Source organism: Alexandromys fortis, unplaced genomic scaffold (genome assembly GCF_014885135.2).
Source record: "Alexandromys fortis isolate MF-2015 unplaced genomic scaffold, M_Fortis_MF-2015_v1.1 scaffold_119, whole genome shotgun sequence".
NCBI lineage: Eukaryota > Metazoa > Chordata > Mammalia > Rodentia > Cricetidae > Alexandromys > Alexandromys fortis.
Window position 1 is genome coordinate 3,528,699 of NW_026067991.1, and position 16,504 is coordinate 3,545,202.

Here is a 16,504-nt window from a genome sequence, read left to right on the forward strand (position 1 = left end):
GAACAATATAAAATCATTGATTTTCCCTTTCCAAACCCCATATAAATTAGAGTATAGGTGTAAGATAAGGAAGGGGGAGGATGTATATCATCCATCACCCATCATATGCCGCACACCGCCTGTGTGAGCACCAGCAGCCCAGTTACCAGGGAAAGAGGAGGATGTACACTGTCCATCACCCATCATATGCCGCACACTGCCGGTGTGAGGACCAGCAGCCCAGTTACCAAGCACCTGCTAGACATAGACCTCCTCTCCCCACACCTGCGAAATCAGAATCTGGACATTTACCAGACTCAACAACCTGCTTGTGTGCAGCATTGCATGCATCTCCAGCTCAGCTCGAACACAGGCATCGTCCCTGTGAGGGTGTCTCCTTTCCAAGGAGTTGGACTTCGCCGGATATACTAGTTTGTAGCCTACTTTTCTAAACTTTTAAGGTTTTATTTTGTGAATGAGTATTTTCCCTGCATGTATATGTCTGTACAGTGCATACTTGGTGCCCAGAGAAGCCAGGAGAAGGCACTGGATCCTCGAGAACTGGAGTTACAGATGGTTAGGAGCTGCCATGTGGGTGCTGAGAATTGAACCCAGGTCCTCTGGAAGAGCAGCCAGTGCTGAGCCATCTCTCCAGCCCTGTAACCTGTTTATAACCACAATGTTTTCTCTTCTATACTCTTATTATGTCACTTCTGATAGTGCCATACTATCCTATGCTGTAATATATTGTGTCCCTCTGGTGACCTTTTTTATAGGCTCATCCTCTAAGCCATTTCTCTGGTTTATGGCCTCTGTCCCATCATGACCGTAGAACTCACACTGCTGCTCCAGATTGGTTTCTTCTTATCGCGGACAGACATTTCTGTCCTTCCCTCTTTCATACCCATTCCACGTGGCCTTTGCTTCAAAGCCTCTGGCTCACCGGTGGTCCTTCCCTAACAGTTTCAAAGTGTGGCTTTCAGACCCATCTTTTCTGTTTCGTCTCTTCCGGTGAACTAGGGCGTTCTACCTAACAATACTCCCCACTGCCTTCCACCCCCACAACCTGATAGACGCAGAACTTCTCACTCTGCTCTCCCTGTTCTTGCATGGGGCTGCAGGGAGATTCAGATCAGAGGAAGTGCTGTGTCAGCAGGAGTCACTCAGGTCCAGAAAGACCCAGAAACGCGTATGAGGAAGGAGTGATCCATAATCACCCAGAAATCAGAGCCAGCCTCCATCCCGCTGGCCTCAGCTGGCTTTCTTTCCTGTCAGGACTGAGGGAAGCAGGGCTTGGGAGAGGAGAACATCCCCATGGCCTGGTGAAGTGGAAGGGACAGGGACCCCAGCAGAGAGTAAGGGTCACATCGAGATTGTCTTAATGGAGGGCAGTGGGCACTGGGTAGGTTCACACATAACCTGGAAACTTGGAAATTGGGAAACTTCAGAGAAAGAAAAGGAAAACCTTGAGCAGAGATGTAAGAGGATGGGGAGGCTTAAAAGGCAAAACTCCAACCTTATGTGGTAAAGTACTGAATGAATTTTAAAAGAAAGTCAATCAGGATGCCTAGAAAGCTCTGTTGCATGGGTTTAAAGAAAGTGTGTTTTTTTTTTAATTTTTCATTTATTTATTTATTATTTATTATATATACGATATTTGTCTGTGTGTATGCCTGAAGGCCAGGAGAGAGCACCAGACCTCAGTACAGATGGTTGTGAGCCACCATGTGGTTGCTGGGAATTGAACTCAGGACCTCTGGAAGAACAGCCAGTGCTCTTAACCACTGAGCCATCTATCCAGCCCCAAGTGTGTTCTTTTTAAAGAAAGGAAGTTCTGGAGGAAAGACTGGCTAACTGAAGCGAAGCTTAGCAGAAGGGCTTGTCCTGGGACGGGGTGCCAGGAATTGTTGGAGTGGGCTCCTCTGGCTGCTGGGTCAGAGCTCTCAGCACAGCTCAGCGTGACTCTACCTCCGCTCTGCTTTCACTGGTGTGGCTGTCCACCGGCTTCCTCCTCTCCCAGACCATGTGGTAGAAACAGAATCCATGCAGCTCTTGACTGTGTGTGAAGAAGAAAGTTCCATCATGTATTTATTCCTCATCAGCTGTGGCCAAGGGTGTCAACATGAGTGACCACCCCGCTGCAGATGAAGGGAGTAAGTAGTTCTCAGAAGAGGTGGGCTATACAGACAGTGGGTTCCTTCCAAACAGCCGCATAAGCAAGGAGCTCCTGAGGAAGGGAGGGGCCCAGCATGGGTTGGTTTGGTGGAAAAATGCAAGCTGAGGTCCCAGCCTCAAGCTGAGAGGATGGTGGAAGGTGCCATGGCTGGTGGCTGGCGAGGCCAGGAAAGGAGGCCCGAGGACCCCAGCTTCCTGCGGCAGCATCTCCTCAGACTAGAGAGCACAGGACAGACACAGGCAGCGGCTCTGTCTGTATCCTGCTAAACTCCCACACAGTGCCTGCAAAGTAAACATGACAGTTGGTGTCGGGGGAGAAAGACCCCATGAAGCTCTGTGTCTCAGAAAAGCTAAAGTCAGCACTTGTTCCCCAAAGATCAGTTTAAATGATGCTGTAGAACAGTGTGGCCGGGAGGTGGTGGTGCATGTCTGTAATCCCAGCAGCACTCGAGAGACAGGGGCAGGTGGATCTCTGTGAGTTTGAGGCCAGTCTGGTCTACAGAGTGAGTGTCAGGACAGTTACACAGAGAAACCCTGTCTCAAAAAAAAAAAAAGACAGCGATGGTAAAGCATAAATGAAATCTCTCTGTCTTGTTTATTTTTATTATTATTTCCTTTATTTAAAATATTTTAATTAGAATATACACTTCCAGGTTTCATTGTAGCATTTTCAAACATGATTCTTTTATGTTAATTCTTCTGACCCTACGTATCCCCTCCTATTCCCTCCCCTATAGTGTCCTTTCATCACGTCACCTGTGTCTTGTCGCCTCCCCCTCGATCCCCCCCCCCATGGTCCCCTTTTAATGCAATGGCTCACGCTCACCCGCACTCATCTGCATATGTATACATTATAGCTAGGTTCCAGATAGCTGAGTCTGGGATACTTCACTATGTCCACAGCGAATGTCTGTAAATGAAAAAGAAAAGGAATATATGACAGTTGATCCCTAAAGGGATAGAAGGGGGGACCGAGTGAGATTTTGTGTATTTAAAAGCTATCCAGCGGGTACGATGGCACACGCTTGTAATTTTAGTACTTGGGAAGCTGGAGCAGGAGGATCATGAGTTTGAGGCCAGCCTGGGCTACATAGTGAGTTCCAAGCCACCCTGGGCTATTTAATCAGTTATTCCTCCCCTGTTGCCTGTCTGCCTTCTCCTTTCATGTCATTCGTGTGTGTGTGCGTGTGCATGTGCGTGTGCGTGTGTGTGTGTGTGTGTGTAGAGAATACAGACGATAATCATATTTCTGAGCTTGGCTTATTTTCCTTAAACGATGTTATCCAGTTCCATCCATTTTCCTGCAAAGCATGTTGTTTTTCAGACAAAACTGTTTATTTCAAAGAGGAGCATCTATAACCTGCAGCCACTTACAGGGGTCAAATAATGGATATTTGGTTGTTTTGCTGGAAGCTAGAAAAATTAGTGTGATATATAGGATAAATAATAGTTTACTTTTTTTGTTTTTTTGAGGCAGGTTCTCACTGTGTTGCCCCAGCTGACCTGGAACTTGCTATGTAGAAGTCTTGAACTCACAGAGATTCACCTGTCTCTGTCACCCCAGAGCTGGGATTAAAAGCATGCACCAATAAGCCTGGTTTAGATTTTGGTTTTTAGGAACAGAATAAACCAGGTTTGGTAGCACATAACTGTGATCCCAGGCTCAAACAGGAGGATTATTTCAACTTTGAGGTCAGCGTGGGCTACATAGTGCGTTCTAGGCTACTGTGCTATAGGATGAGAGCCCGTCTCAACTTAAAAAGAAAACAGGTGGACAGGCAGTGGTGGCAGCACTCAGGAGGCAGAGGCAGGTGGATCTCTAAGTTTAAGGCCAACCTGGTCTACAGAGCTAGTACCAGGACAGCCAAGGCTACACAGAGAAACCTTGTCTCAAAAAAAAATAAATAAACAAACAAACAAAAACCAAACAAAACAAAAGAGGGAAGGCACGTATGATGACATATGCCCGTGTTCCCAGTACTTGAGAGGTGGAGGCAGGAGTTCAAGGCCAGCCTTGGCTACGTGAAACCCTGTCCAAAACATAGGGAGGGACAAAGGGAAGCCAGTTGTGGTGGCTTGTAATCCCAGCACTCCGTAGACACTAGCAGCAGTTCAAGGGCATCCTTGGCTACAGAGCAAGTTAGAGAGGTGCCCGGGCTACCTGAGACCTCATCTCAAAAGTTAAATAAATAAGCGAGCATAGGGAGACGCTGAAGCTCCTTAGAACAGGAACAGCACCATCAGGCTTGCTGTCCAGATGAGATGACAGGAGCTGAGGGCAGGCAGAGCTGGTGGGGATGAAGAGCAGGGATGTGGGGCCGGAAAGGGGGCTCAGGGGTTCAGAATACTACCTGCTCTTCCGGAGGACTAGAGTTCAGTTCCCAGCAACCACATGGGGTTGCTCACAGCTACCTGTGGCTCCAGTTCCACGGGATCTGCCACCCTCTTTGCTGGATGGTCAAGAGCAATGGTTGCTCTTCCAGAGGACACAGGTTCCATTCCCAGCACCTACACGGTGGCTAGCAGGCATTTGTCAAGCCAGGTCCACGGGATCCAATGCCTGTTTCTGACCTCCACAGGTGTGCACACGGCATGTATACTTACACTCAGTCATACACCAGTCATACACATACCCATAAAATTAATATTTTTAAAGATGGACATGGATGCAATCCCCAAGAGGTTTGCTTTGTCCTCACTTGTAAGAGGAACCTCTGAACGCATGTATCGCGAGGTGAGGGAGGCAAGGGTGCATCATGTGAATCCTCTATGTTGCAGTACTAATCTTTTTCATAAGAGTCCGGCCTCTTTGCTATTTACTTAAATAAAAGGCTAGATGAAGGGTTCATAGCTTGTCATTTACTGTTCTGCTCATAGCCCTTAATGTAGGCGTTCATCCAGACGGGGCGAGAGCTCTGGCTCTCAACTTTATGAAAAAGGCTGCAGATCATTGTTTCCGTCTTAATTCCCTTCAGAAGTCTGCTCACCTGGAGCTGGAGAGATGGCTCAGTGTTAAAGAGCACTGTCTGCTCTTGCAGAGGACCTGGGTTCCACTCCCGGCACCTTCCTGGTGGTTTACAACCCTCTGTAACTTCTGTCCCAGGGATCTGATGTCCTCTCCTGGACTCCTGGGTCATGCCACAGACAAATAATTGAATAAAACATTGGTAATGAAATTAATTTTTTCGAGACAGGGTTTCTCTGTGTAGCTCTGGCTATCCTGGAACTAGCTCTGTAGGCTGGCCTCAAACTCACAGAGATCCAACTGCCTCTGCCTCCTGAGCACTGGGTCAAAGATTTGAGCCACCACCCCCAGCTAAAATAAATTAAAAAAAAAGAAAGTTAGTTATTGCCCTTTCATACTAGATCTTGCAACCTGAAGAACAAATTTTAATTGTATTTCACAAGTATTTAATATAATTTATAAGAAATAATTTTGCTACATATATATAGATATAAAACCCAGTTAATTAGACCTTTCAGCATTATTCTATCAGGGCTAATTTCTGGTAGTTAAATTTATGTCTATGGAGCCCCCTGGGTCCCTGGATTTAACAGACCAGTAATATTTCTTCTGAAAATGAAGAGTTTAACCTGGCTCAGTTCTGTTTTACCAAGTAACGCCCTAAAACAGAATCTAGCATCTGCTTTTATTTTGTTTTGTTTTGAGACAGAATTTCTCTGTGTAGCAATGACTGTCCTGGAAATTGCTCTATAAACCAGGCTGGCCTCGAACTCATAGAGATCTGCCTGCCTCTGCCTCCAGTGTGAACCAAGCATCTTTATCTCTACAGTCACCATCAAGATAACAAGTTTTCTGATGTTTAAATTTCAAAGAAGCACTCATCTTAAATGAGAGAGAGAAAAGGATGAGTGAAATCTCTCAGATCAGTTTGGGGAAACAATGCTTGCCTGTCTCTTTCTCATTTGTGGTTCAGTGACGTCATCAGGGCTGTCCTACAGGAAGAATTTTAGGGCCACTTTCCTAGAAAGGGCTAAACGGGGGATTCCTCTCAAGACAGAGAAAGTAGAACTCTGGCCTTAGAGTTTTCAGGGCCAGAGATCAGGCCTTAGGCGAGAGCAGCCAGGGCCACGCTGGCAGAGGTGGGGGAGCAGGGCGGAGGCTCTGATTATTACTCATGACCACCTGCCAATCCACCCTGTTTGTTTGCCCCTTTGTTTGATGTGTTTAGCCTATCAGCTCATCACCGTGGTGATAGCGGCAGCTGGAGGTGGCCTTCTACTCATCCTGGGCATCGCACTCATTGTTACCTGTTGCAGGTGAGTGACCTAGATCTCGAATTTAAATCCTGCTTTATCAACTGTGCTGTTCAGAGGGTCAGTGTTTAGCCTTGAACAACGTAGCATTGGGGAGACTGAGGCAGAAGGAATATACCTTGGAGGATGACGACAGCCTGGGTCCATAGCAAGTTATAGGCAAGCCTGGGCTGCATGATAAAATCCTGTCTCCAAAGAACCAAAAGGTAGTAACATAACCAACTAAATAAAAAGGCGAATTGGATTTTAACAAGATCCAGAACTTTCCAACTCTAGAGCTGAGGATGGGGCTCCGTTGGTAGAGTGCTTGCCTAGCACGCGTGAAGCCCTGCGTTTGCTCCCCAGACACACAAAAGCTGAGCATGGTGCTGTCCTCCTGTGATCCCAGCCCAGGAGGTAAAGGCAGGAGGAATCAATAATTCAAAGTTATCCTTAGCTGGGAAGCAGGTGCAAGGCCAGCCAGGCCTACAAAGAGACTGTTTAAAAAGCAAAACACCCAGATCTGGGGACACACATCTCTAATCCCAGCACTCTGGAGACAGAGACACTTGGATCTCCTTGAGTTAAAGGGGAGACTAGATGGAAACACATCCACACAGGAACTTGGCCTAGTGTGTTCATGGCAAGTCTGTTCCTAAGAGACCAAAGGGGAAACAATCCCAGGGCCTGTGGGCTGGTGAATAAGCAAACCAGATGTGACAGACCTGTCCCCAGACCCACAGTCAGCCACTGACTGGCACGTGGGTGAACCTTCCACACCCTATCCTAGGTGAAAGACGGCATCTGCAAAATCATCAGGGGTGCGCTATGAACACGAGTTATTAAAGATCCTCTGGGCTGTGATACGATTAGTAGGCATCTCCTAGAGACAGGAAGTAGACTAGCTGGAGTCTAGGGCGGAGGTCACGTTAGAGATGTTAGAAGGCTGGGGATGGTTGCTACGGGGTAGGTGACGAAGCGCCTTTAAAACTGAGAGGACAGGCGCACCACAGTGAATGCGGTAAAAACCACCAAACGAGTAAATCGTATAGTTACGTCAGTCTGTTCTCAGGTCTGTGTTTATAGAGAGATGCAGAGACGCAGGGAGGAAGGGGGCTGCCTGAGCTATGTCAGCAGCAAAGGCGATGGAGAGAGCCAAGGTTTGGATGAATAGTGTGACCTTCACTCCAGGCTTCCCGCGACGGAGTTCCTATGGGAAGGGAAGAGAAAGGGGAAGCTAGATCCCCTTGTCTACAATTACCTGTTCAAGTAAAGGAAAATTACAATCATTGATTTAAACGATATCAAATGGAAAGAAGTATGTGTAGGTTACAGACAGGGGGACTTTTCCCAGGTAGCTCGTTATCTTTTTGTGCCCATGATGTAAGGACATTTTAAAGCATCCTTTGCCTCCAGGAAGGCTACCAAGAATAACATGGTAAGCTCTATATCCCTCAGGAGTGTGGGCCTCATGGGATAGCTATTTCTTCTCAGATTGCCATCAGATATAAGCATGCGAGGAAATAAACCGGTTAGGGGCAGTTACATAGAAAAACAAGGCCTGGCAGGCGGAAGGACATAAACCTTGTCTTGGCAGCATTCTCGGTCACGCAATGTAGGCGTTTCTGGAGGGAGCCCAGATTCTTGGCTACTGAAAGGGGAAGACAGCAATGGGGCCAACCTGTCACCGCACAGTAGTAGCGGGTCGGCTCTGGGCCTGACGGAAGGGCCGGCACTGAAACCGTGTGCAGGAACTTCAGTTTTACGGTGCTGAATCATTTCTGTGCCTTTCCCAGAAACTTAAAGTGCAGGACAAACAACGGCCTTCAGATTCTCTTACTAGGAGCAAATAGAATTAAATATTTCTGATCCTCCACCCACAAGACAGACAGTTGCCCCAACCAGTCCTAGGTGGTGAAACCTCACGGCAGGGTGGGTTCTGGGCCTGCTAAAATGAGAATGTGGAGAGGCTGTAAGCAGGCGGCCCCCATGGAGGTTTTGTGGTTTGTGAAGTTGTAAGTAAAACCCTGGCTGGGGAGTGGAGAGGCCAACCCCATCCCTGGTCTCTAGTAGCTGCAGGTGAGCCTAGGGCTAAGCCTCCACGAGCCAGAGCCGCCCGAGGCCTGGCTCCCATTCTGGAAACTCAAGAACAGCCTTGATGCTTCACCCGTGGCTACTGACATTTGGCCACCATTGAGCTCCTTTCCCCACCACGGTCACCTGTGAACCCTAATTCTTGTGCCCCTGGCCACTCCAGGGCACAATCCCTCTGCTTCCAGAGGACACTAATAGCCCCTCTGGGGCTGTCTTCATGCTCCATTTAGGCGTTTGAAGTTGGAAAGTCTTTTTGTTTTTGTTTTCTGTTTGTTTGTTTTTGGATGGCAGAGGGGACACCTAATGTCAGTTTTAGTTTCTTAGGCATATACTAAATCATCCTAGCATTTCTGGCGGGCAGCCGCATGGAAATACAGGGGCGGTGCCAGGTCTAGTCTATCAGTCTCGTCACCGAGGCCGCTTTCTGACACAGCTTACTGATAGAATTTGTCGCGCATCTTTTTAACATCTCACAGAAAGAGTAAAAATGACATAAGTAAACTCATCTTCAAAAGTGGGGACTTCCAAATGTCCCCATACGCCGAGTACCCCAAGAATCCTCGCTCACAAGAATGGGGCCGAGAAGCCATTGAAATGCACGAGAACGGGAGCACCAAAAACCTCCTGCAGATGACAGACGTGTACTACTCGGTAGGTGTCTGCCCAGCTGGCCACAGGCCCCCAGCCGGGGACAGGGTTCCAGCCGGCCACAGGCCCCCAGCCGGGGACAGGGTTCCAGCCGGCCACAGGCCCCCAGCCGGCCACAGGCCCCCAGCCGGGGACAGGGTTCCAGCCGGCCACAGGCCCCCAGCCGGCCACAGGCCCCCAGCCGGGGACAGGGTTCCAGCCGGCCACAGGCCCCCAGCCGGAAACAGGAACCCAGCCGGAAACAGGAAACCAGCCGGCCACAGGCCCCCAGCCGGCCACAGGCCCCCAGCGGGGACAGGGTTCCAGCTGACCACAGGATCCCAGCCGGCCACAGGCCCCCAGCCGGAGACAGGGTTCCAGCCGGCCACAGACCCCAGCCGGCCACAGGCCCCCAGCCGGCCACAGGCCCCAACTCAGGCTCCCTGTGAAAGCGTGGAAGGAGAACACTGACATAAACCTCTCCAGTTCACAGTGTACCGACACACAGTTTTTACTCGGGTTTATTATTCGGTCTAACAATGGCCTAGCTGTGCAGTATTTAGCAGTGTGAGTATCAGGGATCCTTTCACAGAGTAAATAACTGTCAGGGCGTGGGAGTCGTCATCCCTGAACTTACTTTCCAGAATAGGAACAGAAACTTCGAAGAAGAAGAAAGAAAGAATGTGGTTTTGGCCCTTTGCCCTTCTGCTGTTTGTTTCGCTATCTCGAATCTCACCTCCTGTGGTTTGTCAGTCAAAACTGGGGCCCGGGAGAGACACAGCAAGAACGGCTCAATGTCATCCTCACCATGGAGGCTTTAGAAACTCAGTTGATCTCTAATGATCGGCTCCATCCAGCCCTGGACTGCATCATCGGGGAAGCTGGGAGCATACCTTCAGCCAGTGGTTCTCAACCTTCCTGACGCTGTGACCCTATTTAATACAGTTCCCCATGTGGTGGTGACCCCCAACCATAAAATTATTTTCGGTTCTACTTCTTAACCGTAATTTTGCTGCTGTTATGAAATGTATTGTAAATATCTAATACGTGACCCCTGTAAAAGGTTGCTCCACCCACCCGCCCCAGGGATCTCGACCCCCCACTCCCCCCCCCCGTTGAGAATCACTGCGTGGAGTCCCTCTTCCTGTCCCACGCTGACTCCTATTCGGTTCAGTTCAGCTCAGGTCACACCGTGTCAGCCGTGAGGAGACACAAATGCAGATATCGGAGCAGAAAAATAAACACGTCAAGTGACTTCTCACCAGTTTGCCCTGTGGCAATAAGCATGAGACCTTGCCCTGCGGGGACTTAATGGCACTAGACATTCGGCAATAGAAACCATAATCTCTGGTTGCTATGGGGATGAACCAGGAGGATCAGACTTTGGATGGGAGGGGCCAGTTGGTTTCAGTGTGATCTTTGAAATTTTTCAGCCAAGAGGAAGAATAAGAAAGGTGGAGAAAATACAGATGACCACGCCCTGTATTGTTGTTTCCGATACTGGCCCGACTAAGATTTTTTTTTTAACCCCCTTGTAACAAGGACTGAAATGTGCCCCACGTCCATAAAGAGATAAGCTTGTATGCCAGGTACTGTGACACACGCCTACAATCCCAGCACATGGTAGGAAGAGGCGAGATTGTGGGGGGAGCTAGAGAGATGGCTCGGCAGTTAAGTCCCAGCACCCATACGGCAGCGCTCAACTGTCTGTAACTCCAGTTCCAGGGACTCGGATGGCCTCTTGGGGTGTCTGTGGGCACCAGGCACACAAACATTCATATATATATAAAATAAAATTTAGGAAAAGTAATTAAAATAATTTGTTTAAAAGAAGGAGATTGTGAGTTTCAGGCCCCCAGGAACAGATGGCATGACTCCGCCCACCCCACCCCCATCTAAATACATAAACAGACCCGTGGGAGTCTTGCTTTCAGGTGAGCCCATGCTTCGATATTTCTAGCTAACCCCAATCTCAATTTATAGCTAGTCCCGTCTTAGGTTCATTAAAATGTAAAATCATTTAAACTTATTTAAGTCTGGGAATAAGTAACTTTTATTCTTTTCTCGTTGGCATCCAGCCCACAAACGTAAGGAACCCTGAACTTGAACGCAACGGACTCTACCCGGCCTACACTGGACTGCCCGGATCAAGGCACTCCTGCATTTTCCCGGGACAGTATAACCCATCTTTCATCAGCGATGAGAGCAGGAGGAGAGACTACTTCTGAGTCCAGGAGGGAGAGGGGCCCAGTTTCTCTGAGCCACTTCCCCAGACCTCTGGCTCAGAGGACTGCACGGGGAGGGAGTGCCACGCACTAGCTGCTCCCAGGACTCGTCAGAGCCACACTTGAGGGGTATGACCACAGTGGAAGGGGACAGATGGATGCGGAACCGCAGAGCGCTCGTTCAGCACTGTTATCACTGTGAACATGAACGTGGGCCAGTACCGAGTCTCCGAATGTCCGGCGCGTAGAACTGGCTGACTTCCACAGGCGACCACTAGGCGGCATCATTTCCAGGCCCCGGTTTCCCCGTAATTTGCACTTTAATAGATTGGGCAGGGAGGTTTCATTTTTGACTCATTCCCAGGCTGTTTCGGAAAGCCTTCCTTTCCTGGGATACTTCTACAGGCCTCAGTTTGGTGATTGACTGGCAGCCAGGTGCTGGCACTTTGGTTTTCCTGCCTGGTGCCTTGTGCTAAAGAACAGATGGAGGTAAACAGACGGCTGTGACCAAGCGATGCTGCAGCCAGGGCGTGGAATTTTAAGGTTTCTAGGTTGCCTGTGCTCATTTCCAAGCAAACACCCCAAATGAGAACTTGACCTTTGCAAGGTGCAGCACACGGCTTCCATTTGTTTTCTAAGTCAAGGTGACACGCTTGCTTACGGTTTATTGATCTTACTTTTCCCAGCAAGAATGCATCAGGGTAGAATAGTTTTCATCTGGTATCGTTTCATTAGGCGTGCCCAGCTGCCCCTTAGCGAGTCCCAGCAGGCAATATCAGGCCGGTCCTCCGTGTGGTAGGGTGGTTTTGATCTATGAGGGAATAGCATGGGGGCCTGGGACGCTGACGCCCAGCGTGGAGCCAGTCTGCGTGGCCATAGCAGAAAAGGGAGAGGCGATCTAGGGTGTCGCCACTGTAGTCCCCGCAGCGGAATGTGGCAGAGGGCTGGACTGAATAACCTGGCCTGTTTCCTGCATCACCCAGCGTTTTGAGAAGCTGCGGGGTTTCCCCGAGGAAGAACAGGGAGCTAGGAGGGAGTCACAGGTAAGGGTGTGTGCCTTCTGATCTTTGAACCCACAGTGTCCACAAACTCATGGAAAGTTTTAACCACTATTTACTCGCTGGAGAGGGAACTTGGGGAACACAAGTTTTGTGTCTTGTTTATTGTATTGTGGTGGGAGCCCTGTGTGTGTGTGTGTGTGTGTGTGTGTGTGTGTGTGTGTGTGTGTGTGTAGCGGGGGAGGCTCTGTGCCCTGTGGAACTACAGTCGTTTATCAAGTGTGTGGAATATCCTGGATTTGGATGAAGAGGTCAAAGCATTGCCCCCCCCCCCCGGTAGCTGGGAATTCAGGGGTGCATCTTTCTGGAAATGGGGCAGCTGTTGGAAATAGATCTGTGTGTGTTTGTTTGGGGTTCTCTGGTTCCTCCGAAATGTATGCAGGTCCCCAGCCTGTTTTAAGTGTGCACTGTGTCCCATAGTCTCCACTGCTCGGGACCATTAGTCAGGTGCAGTGGGTTTTAATCATCAGATGCACTCACTAGTACAGAGAATTCTGTTGCTGTTGGCTGATGCATTGGCATCTAGAAGCCATGGGTCTCGCCTCTGCCCCACAGTGGAACTGGCGGCTCCTTGTACATTTGTGAGCTCCTGTGTACCGCTTGCCTGAGCTCAGGTCTCCTGTGAGGTAGCCTGGTTCTAGCCCTTCCCTCCGTGTCCCTGTCTGTCCCCAGCCTTACTGCTGTGAGAAGAGCCAGTGTGGCGGCTGTCCCTAGGCACACTTCTAATGCCTTCAGCTGGCATCACAGCTGGTGAGCGCCTGTACAGGGCCAGAAGCCTCAAGCCCCACACCATGAAATTTTTCAGGAAAAAAAAAATCCTGGGAGGAATCCCAGTGTCCAGAAAAGTGTCCTGTGAATCCAAAAGTGCTTGCTGGCTCATAAGTTTGGTCCAAATAGAGTTGATAAGTTTATTTCATTTTGTTCCTTTTACTGTGGTAAAAATGAGAGCGCCGAGCAAGGGTGGATTTATACTGAGTCTACCGTCTCGGGGATGGGACTAGAGGTAGAAAGGCTGGAAGAATTTGTAAAAGAGATAGGACTTACCTGGCATTCTCTGCCCACCGTGGGAGGAATGCAGTGTCTGGGTGCTGTTCCCCTCGGGGTTACATCCAGATGGAGCCTGGAGACAGGACATCGGCAGCCCGTGAGCAGGACAGACAGGATGAACACACGCCTAGACATGCAGACTCTCTGCAGGACACAGTGCTCACAGTCGGTCTGCACTCAGAACACATAATTCACATGCGTAGATATGTCGCAGTCCTGCATTTGGGTCCCATGATGAAGGAAGAGGAGATGCTTGTTGCAGGAGAGCCAGGCCAGGCAGAACTTGTCTATCCCTACGGGGTTCAGGAATAAGAAAAGGGGTGCTTCTGGAATCCAGTCTGAGCTCAGTGTAAATGCCAAGGGATCTTTTTTTTTTTTTTTTTTCATTGCTCCACAAGGCAGCTCATGACCTGGGGCCCATCTCTGAAGAGGACAAGGATAAATAGCGTCATGTGTTCCTGTGAGTCAAGCTCTATGCAAGGTATTTGGTGATAGTTGATGATGAGCGTTCAGACAGGGGCCTGGGGATGTAGTTCAGATGGCAGAGAGCTTGCCTCGCATGTGCGGGCCCTGGGTTTGATCCTGGGCACCACATAAACTGGGCGCAGTGTTACACTCCTGTGACCCCAGCCCTCAGAAAGTCAGAACGTCAAGGGTTTCCTGCAGTACATGACACCTGTCTCAAAAAGGAAATATTAATGTGTTTGTAGTTGGCAAGAAGTATATTGGTAGGTGGCTTGGGCTGCCAGGACTGAAAGGGAATGGTCTAGGTGGGTTTTTTTGATAAGCACAACCAGACTGAGGCGCCCACCTTGAGAGCTGCCTGCTTTATTCTCAAAGTGAGGCCATGGCTCCTGCATATTCAGTGTGTGAACCTGTAGGAGCTGGGAACGTAGCTGAGTGTCTGGGGTGCCGAAGGAGCTTCCTTATTGGGGAGGTTATTCTTAGAAGCACCTAAGTCTTATTGAGCCAGAACTGGTGTATGATTGGTGCAGGCAAGCTGCCTGGTGGCATTTTGAGGTCAAAGATGACTATTATGGTCTAAAAGAGGAAGTCATAAAGTTGGGCCACAGGAGACTGGCTGACGACCAAGAGTAAAGTCTTCAAAAATGCTGCCTGTTCAAGTGTGGAACTCCAGAGAGGGCACACTAGGGTCACCCCTGGCACGTGGCTTTTGGATGCCTCCTTAAGCCACCTTGCCCAGGAGAGACGTGCCAACGTCTCTGTAATGTGGGACTGGGCCTAAAGCAGTAAAACTATACAGCTAAGTTGTCCTTAGCTACGTGTCCCACAGTACACTCAAAACTAGGGGCTTTACACATAGTTCTAAATTTATCTTGATTCTTTTTCTTCAAGATCAAAGCACTTCTTTGGGAAGAAGAATACAAAGTTCTGTGTTTTCGTATTTAAAACAGCCTGTAATAGAAGAGACATTGTAATCTACCTGAAAGCTTTTGTTTTTAGAAAAGGACACACACATCTCTCCTCCTCCTCCTCCTCCTCCTCCTCCTCCTCCTCCTCCTCCTCCTCCTCCTCCTCCTTCTTCTTCTTCCTCTTCCTCCTCCTCCTCCTCCTCCTCCTCCTCCTCCTCTTCCTCCTCTTCTTATTCCTCTTCTTCCTCCTCCTCTTCCTCCTCTTCTTTCTCCCCCTCCTCCAGCTCCTCCTCCTTTCCCCTCCTTCTCTCCCCCCTCCTCCTCCTCCTGCATGTACCAGGCAAGTGCTGTGCCATGCTGTGAAGCCGCATCACACCCCAGCCCTGTCATTTCTTCTTTCCTAACAGTATCATTCTAAAGTACTCATCAGTGTGTTAGGAGACAGAAATGCTTTAGTAGCTTATCGCTGGGTATGTGTGCTCTTTCTTTTCCCAAATCCCAAAGGGGAAAACAATAGGAACATTAAAGTTAAAATAATAACATTAAACTTTTTTAAATAATTGGTTAAAATAATAGGAACATTAAAGTATTAAATGCCAATCAATTCATTGTACTTAAGTGACTCCACAGGATTTCTCTGTGTAATAGCCCTGACTGTCCTGGAACTCACTCTATAAACCAGGCTGGCCTCAAACTCACAGAGATTCACCTGCCTCTGCCTGAGTGGTGGGATTAAAGGCGTGCGCCACCACCACCCAGTGAGGTAACACTTCTTTATGTCTGATAGAAGCTTTAGCCCACAGAGTAACCTATGAAACCAAAGGGAGACATTTAGGTATGAGGAGAGGCAGGTCCTGGGCTGCACCTGTCACGTGGGCATTTCCAAGGGACTGCCTGGTCGATTAGGCTATAATTTGAAATGAAGGGCTTGATGCCCTTGTCCTGAATTGTTGGGAATGGGGTGAGAGTAGAGTGGGGTGGAAGTGGCTTGTCAGGGGAACTGAATGCACTCGCTTGTCTTTGGGCATTACCTAGGCCTGTTCTACAGAGAAAATGACCATTTCACCACGAGTTGCTGTGCGTGTGTGTGTGTGTGTGTGTGTGTGTGTGTGTGTGTGTGTTGCTGGCCTTACGGTTAAATGGAGATGAAACTGCAGTACGAACTCTGTTGCCATTGTCCTGGGTTTTGTTCTGTACTCTTTGAAACCTGACACCCACGTTGACTGTGTGAAACCCATCATGAGAATGTTATTTAAAGTTGTATTATAATGTCGCCTCCACTAATTATTCAGTACTGTAGCAGCAAAGTATTATTTGTAAGAATCTGGTTATTTTTATACTTATATCCACTCTAAGTCTGGCGTTCTAGTCAGCAAAAAAAAATTGATGCAATAAAATTAATATCATTCCCATTGGTTTTCTCTTAAAACAAGCAAATGAGTGTGTAAGAAGTTGTGTTTTGTTTCTTACCAACATGTCATTTAAATAGCTGAAGTGAATAGTGAACTTCTGGATAGCAAACAGGCCGTGAGTCACCTCTCCAGAGGTTCTCAATGCCCGGAAATCAAGAAACACTGCTGAAGATGAATGGGTAAATGGAAGGGTGGATGGATGGATGGATGGATGGTTGGATGGATGGACGGACGGACGGACGGACGGACGGACAGAC

The 16,504-nt window shown here is 48.7% G+C and overlaps 1 protein-coding gene across 1 annotated transcript in view; it reads left to right on the forward strand.

Annotated features, from left to right (window-relative positions):
* Nucleotides 1-16,247, forward strand: part of Heg1 (heart development protein with EGF like domains 1) — an 84,153-nt gene extending 67,906 nt beyond the window's left edge. Inside the window, exons 15-17 of the mRNA XM_050159820.1 lie at nt 6,348-6,435; nt 8,982-9,156; nt 11,211-16,247. Coding sequence (XP_050015777.1) covers nt 6,348-6,435; nt 8,982-9,156; nt 11,211-11,360 — 413 coding nt within the window. The 3' untranslated portion in view covers nt 11,361-16,247. The remainder of the gene's footprint in view (nt 1-6,347; nt 6,436-8,981; nt 9,157-11,210) is intronic.
* The last annotated feature ends 257 nt before the right edge of the window (nt 16,248-16,504 follow it).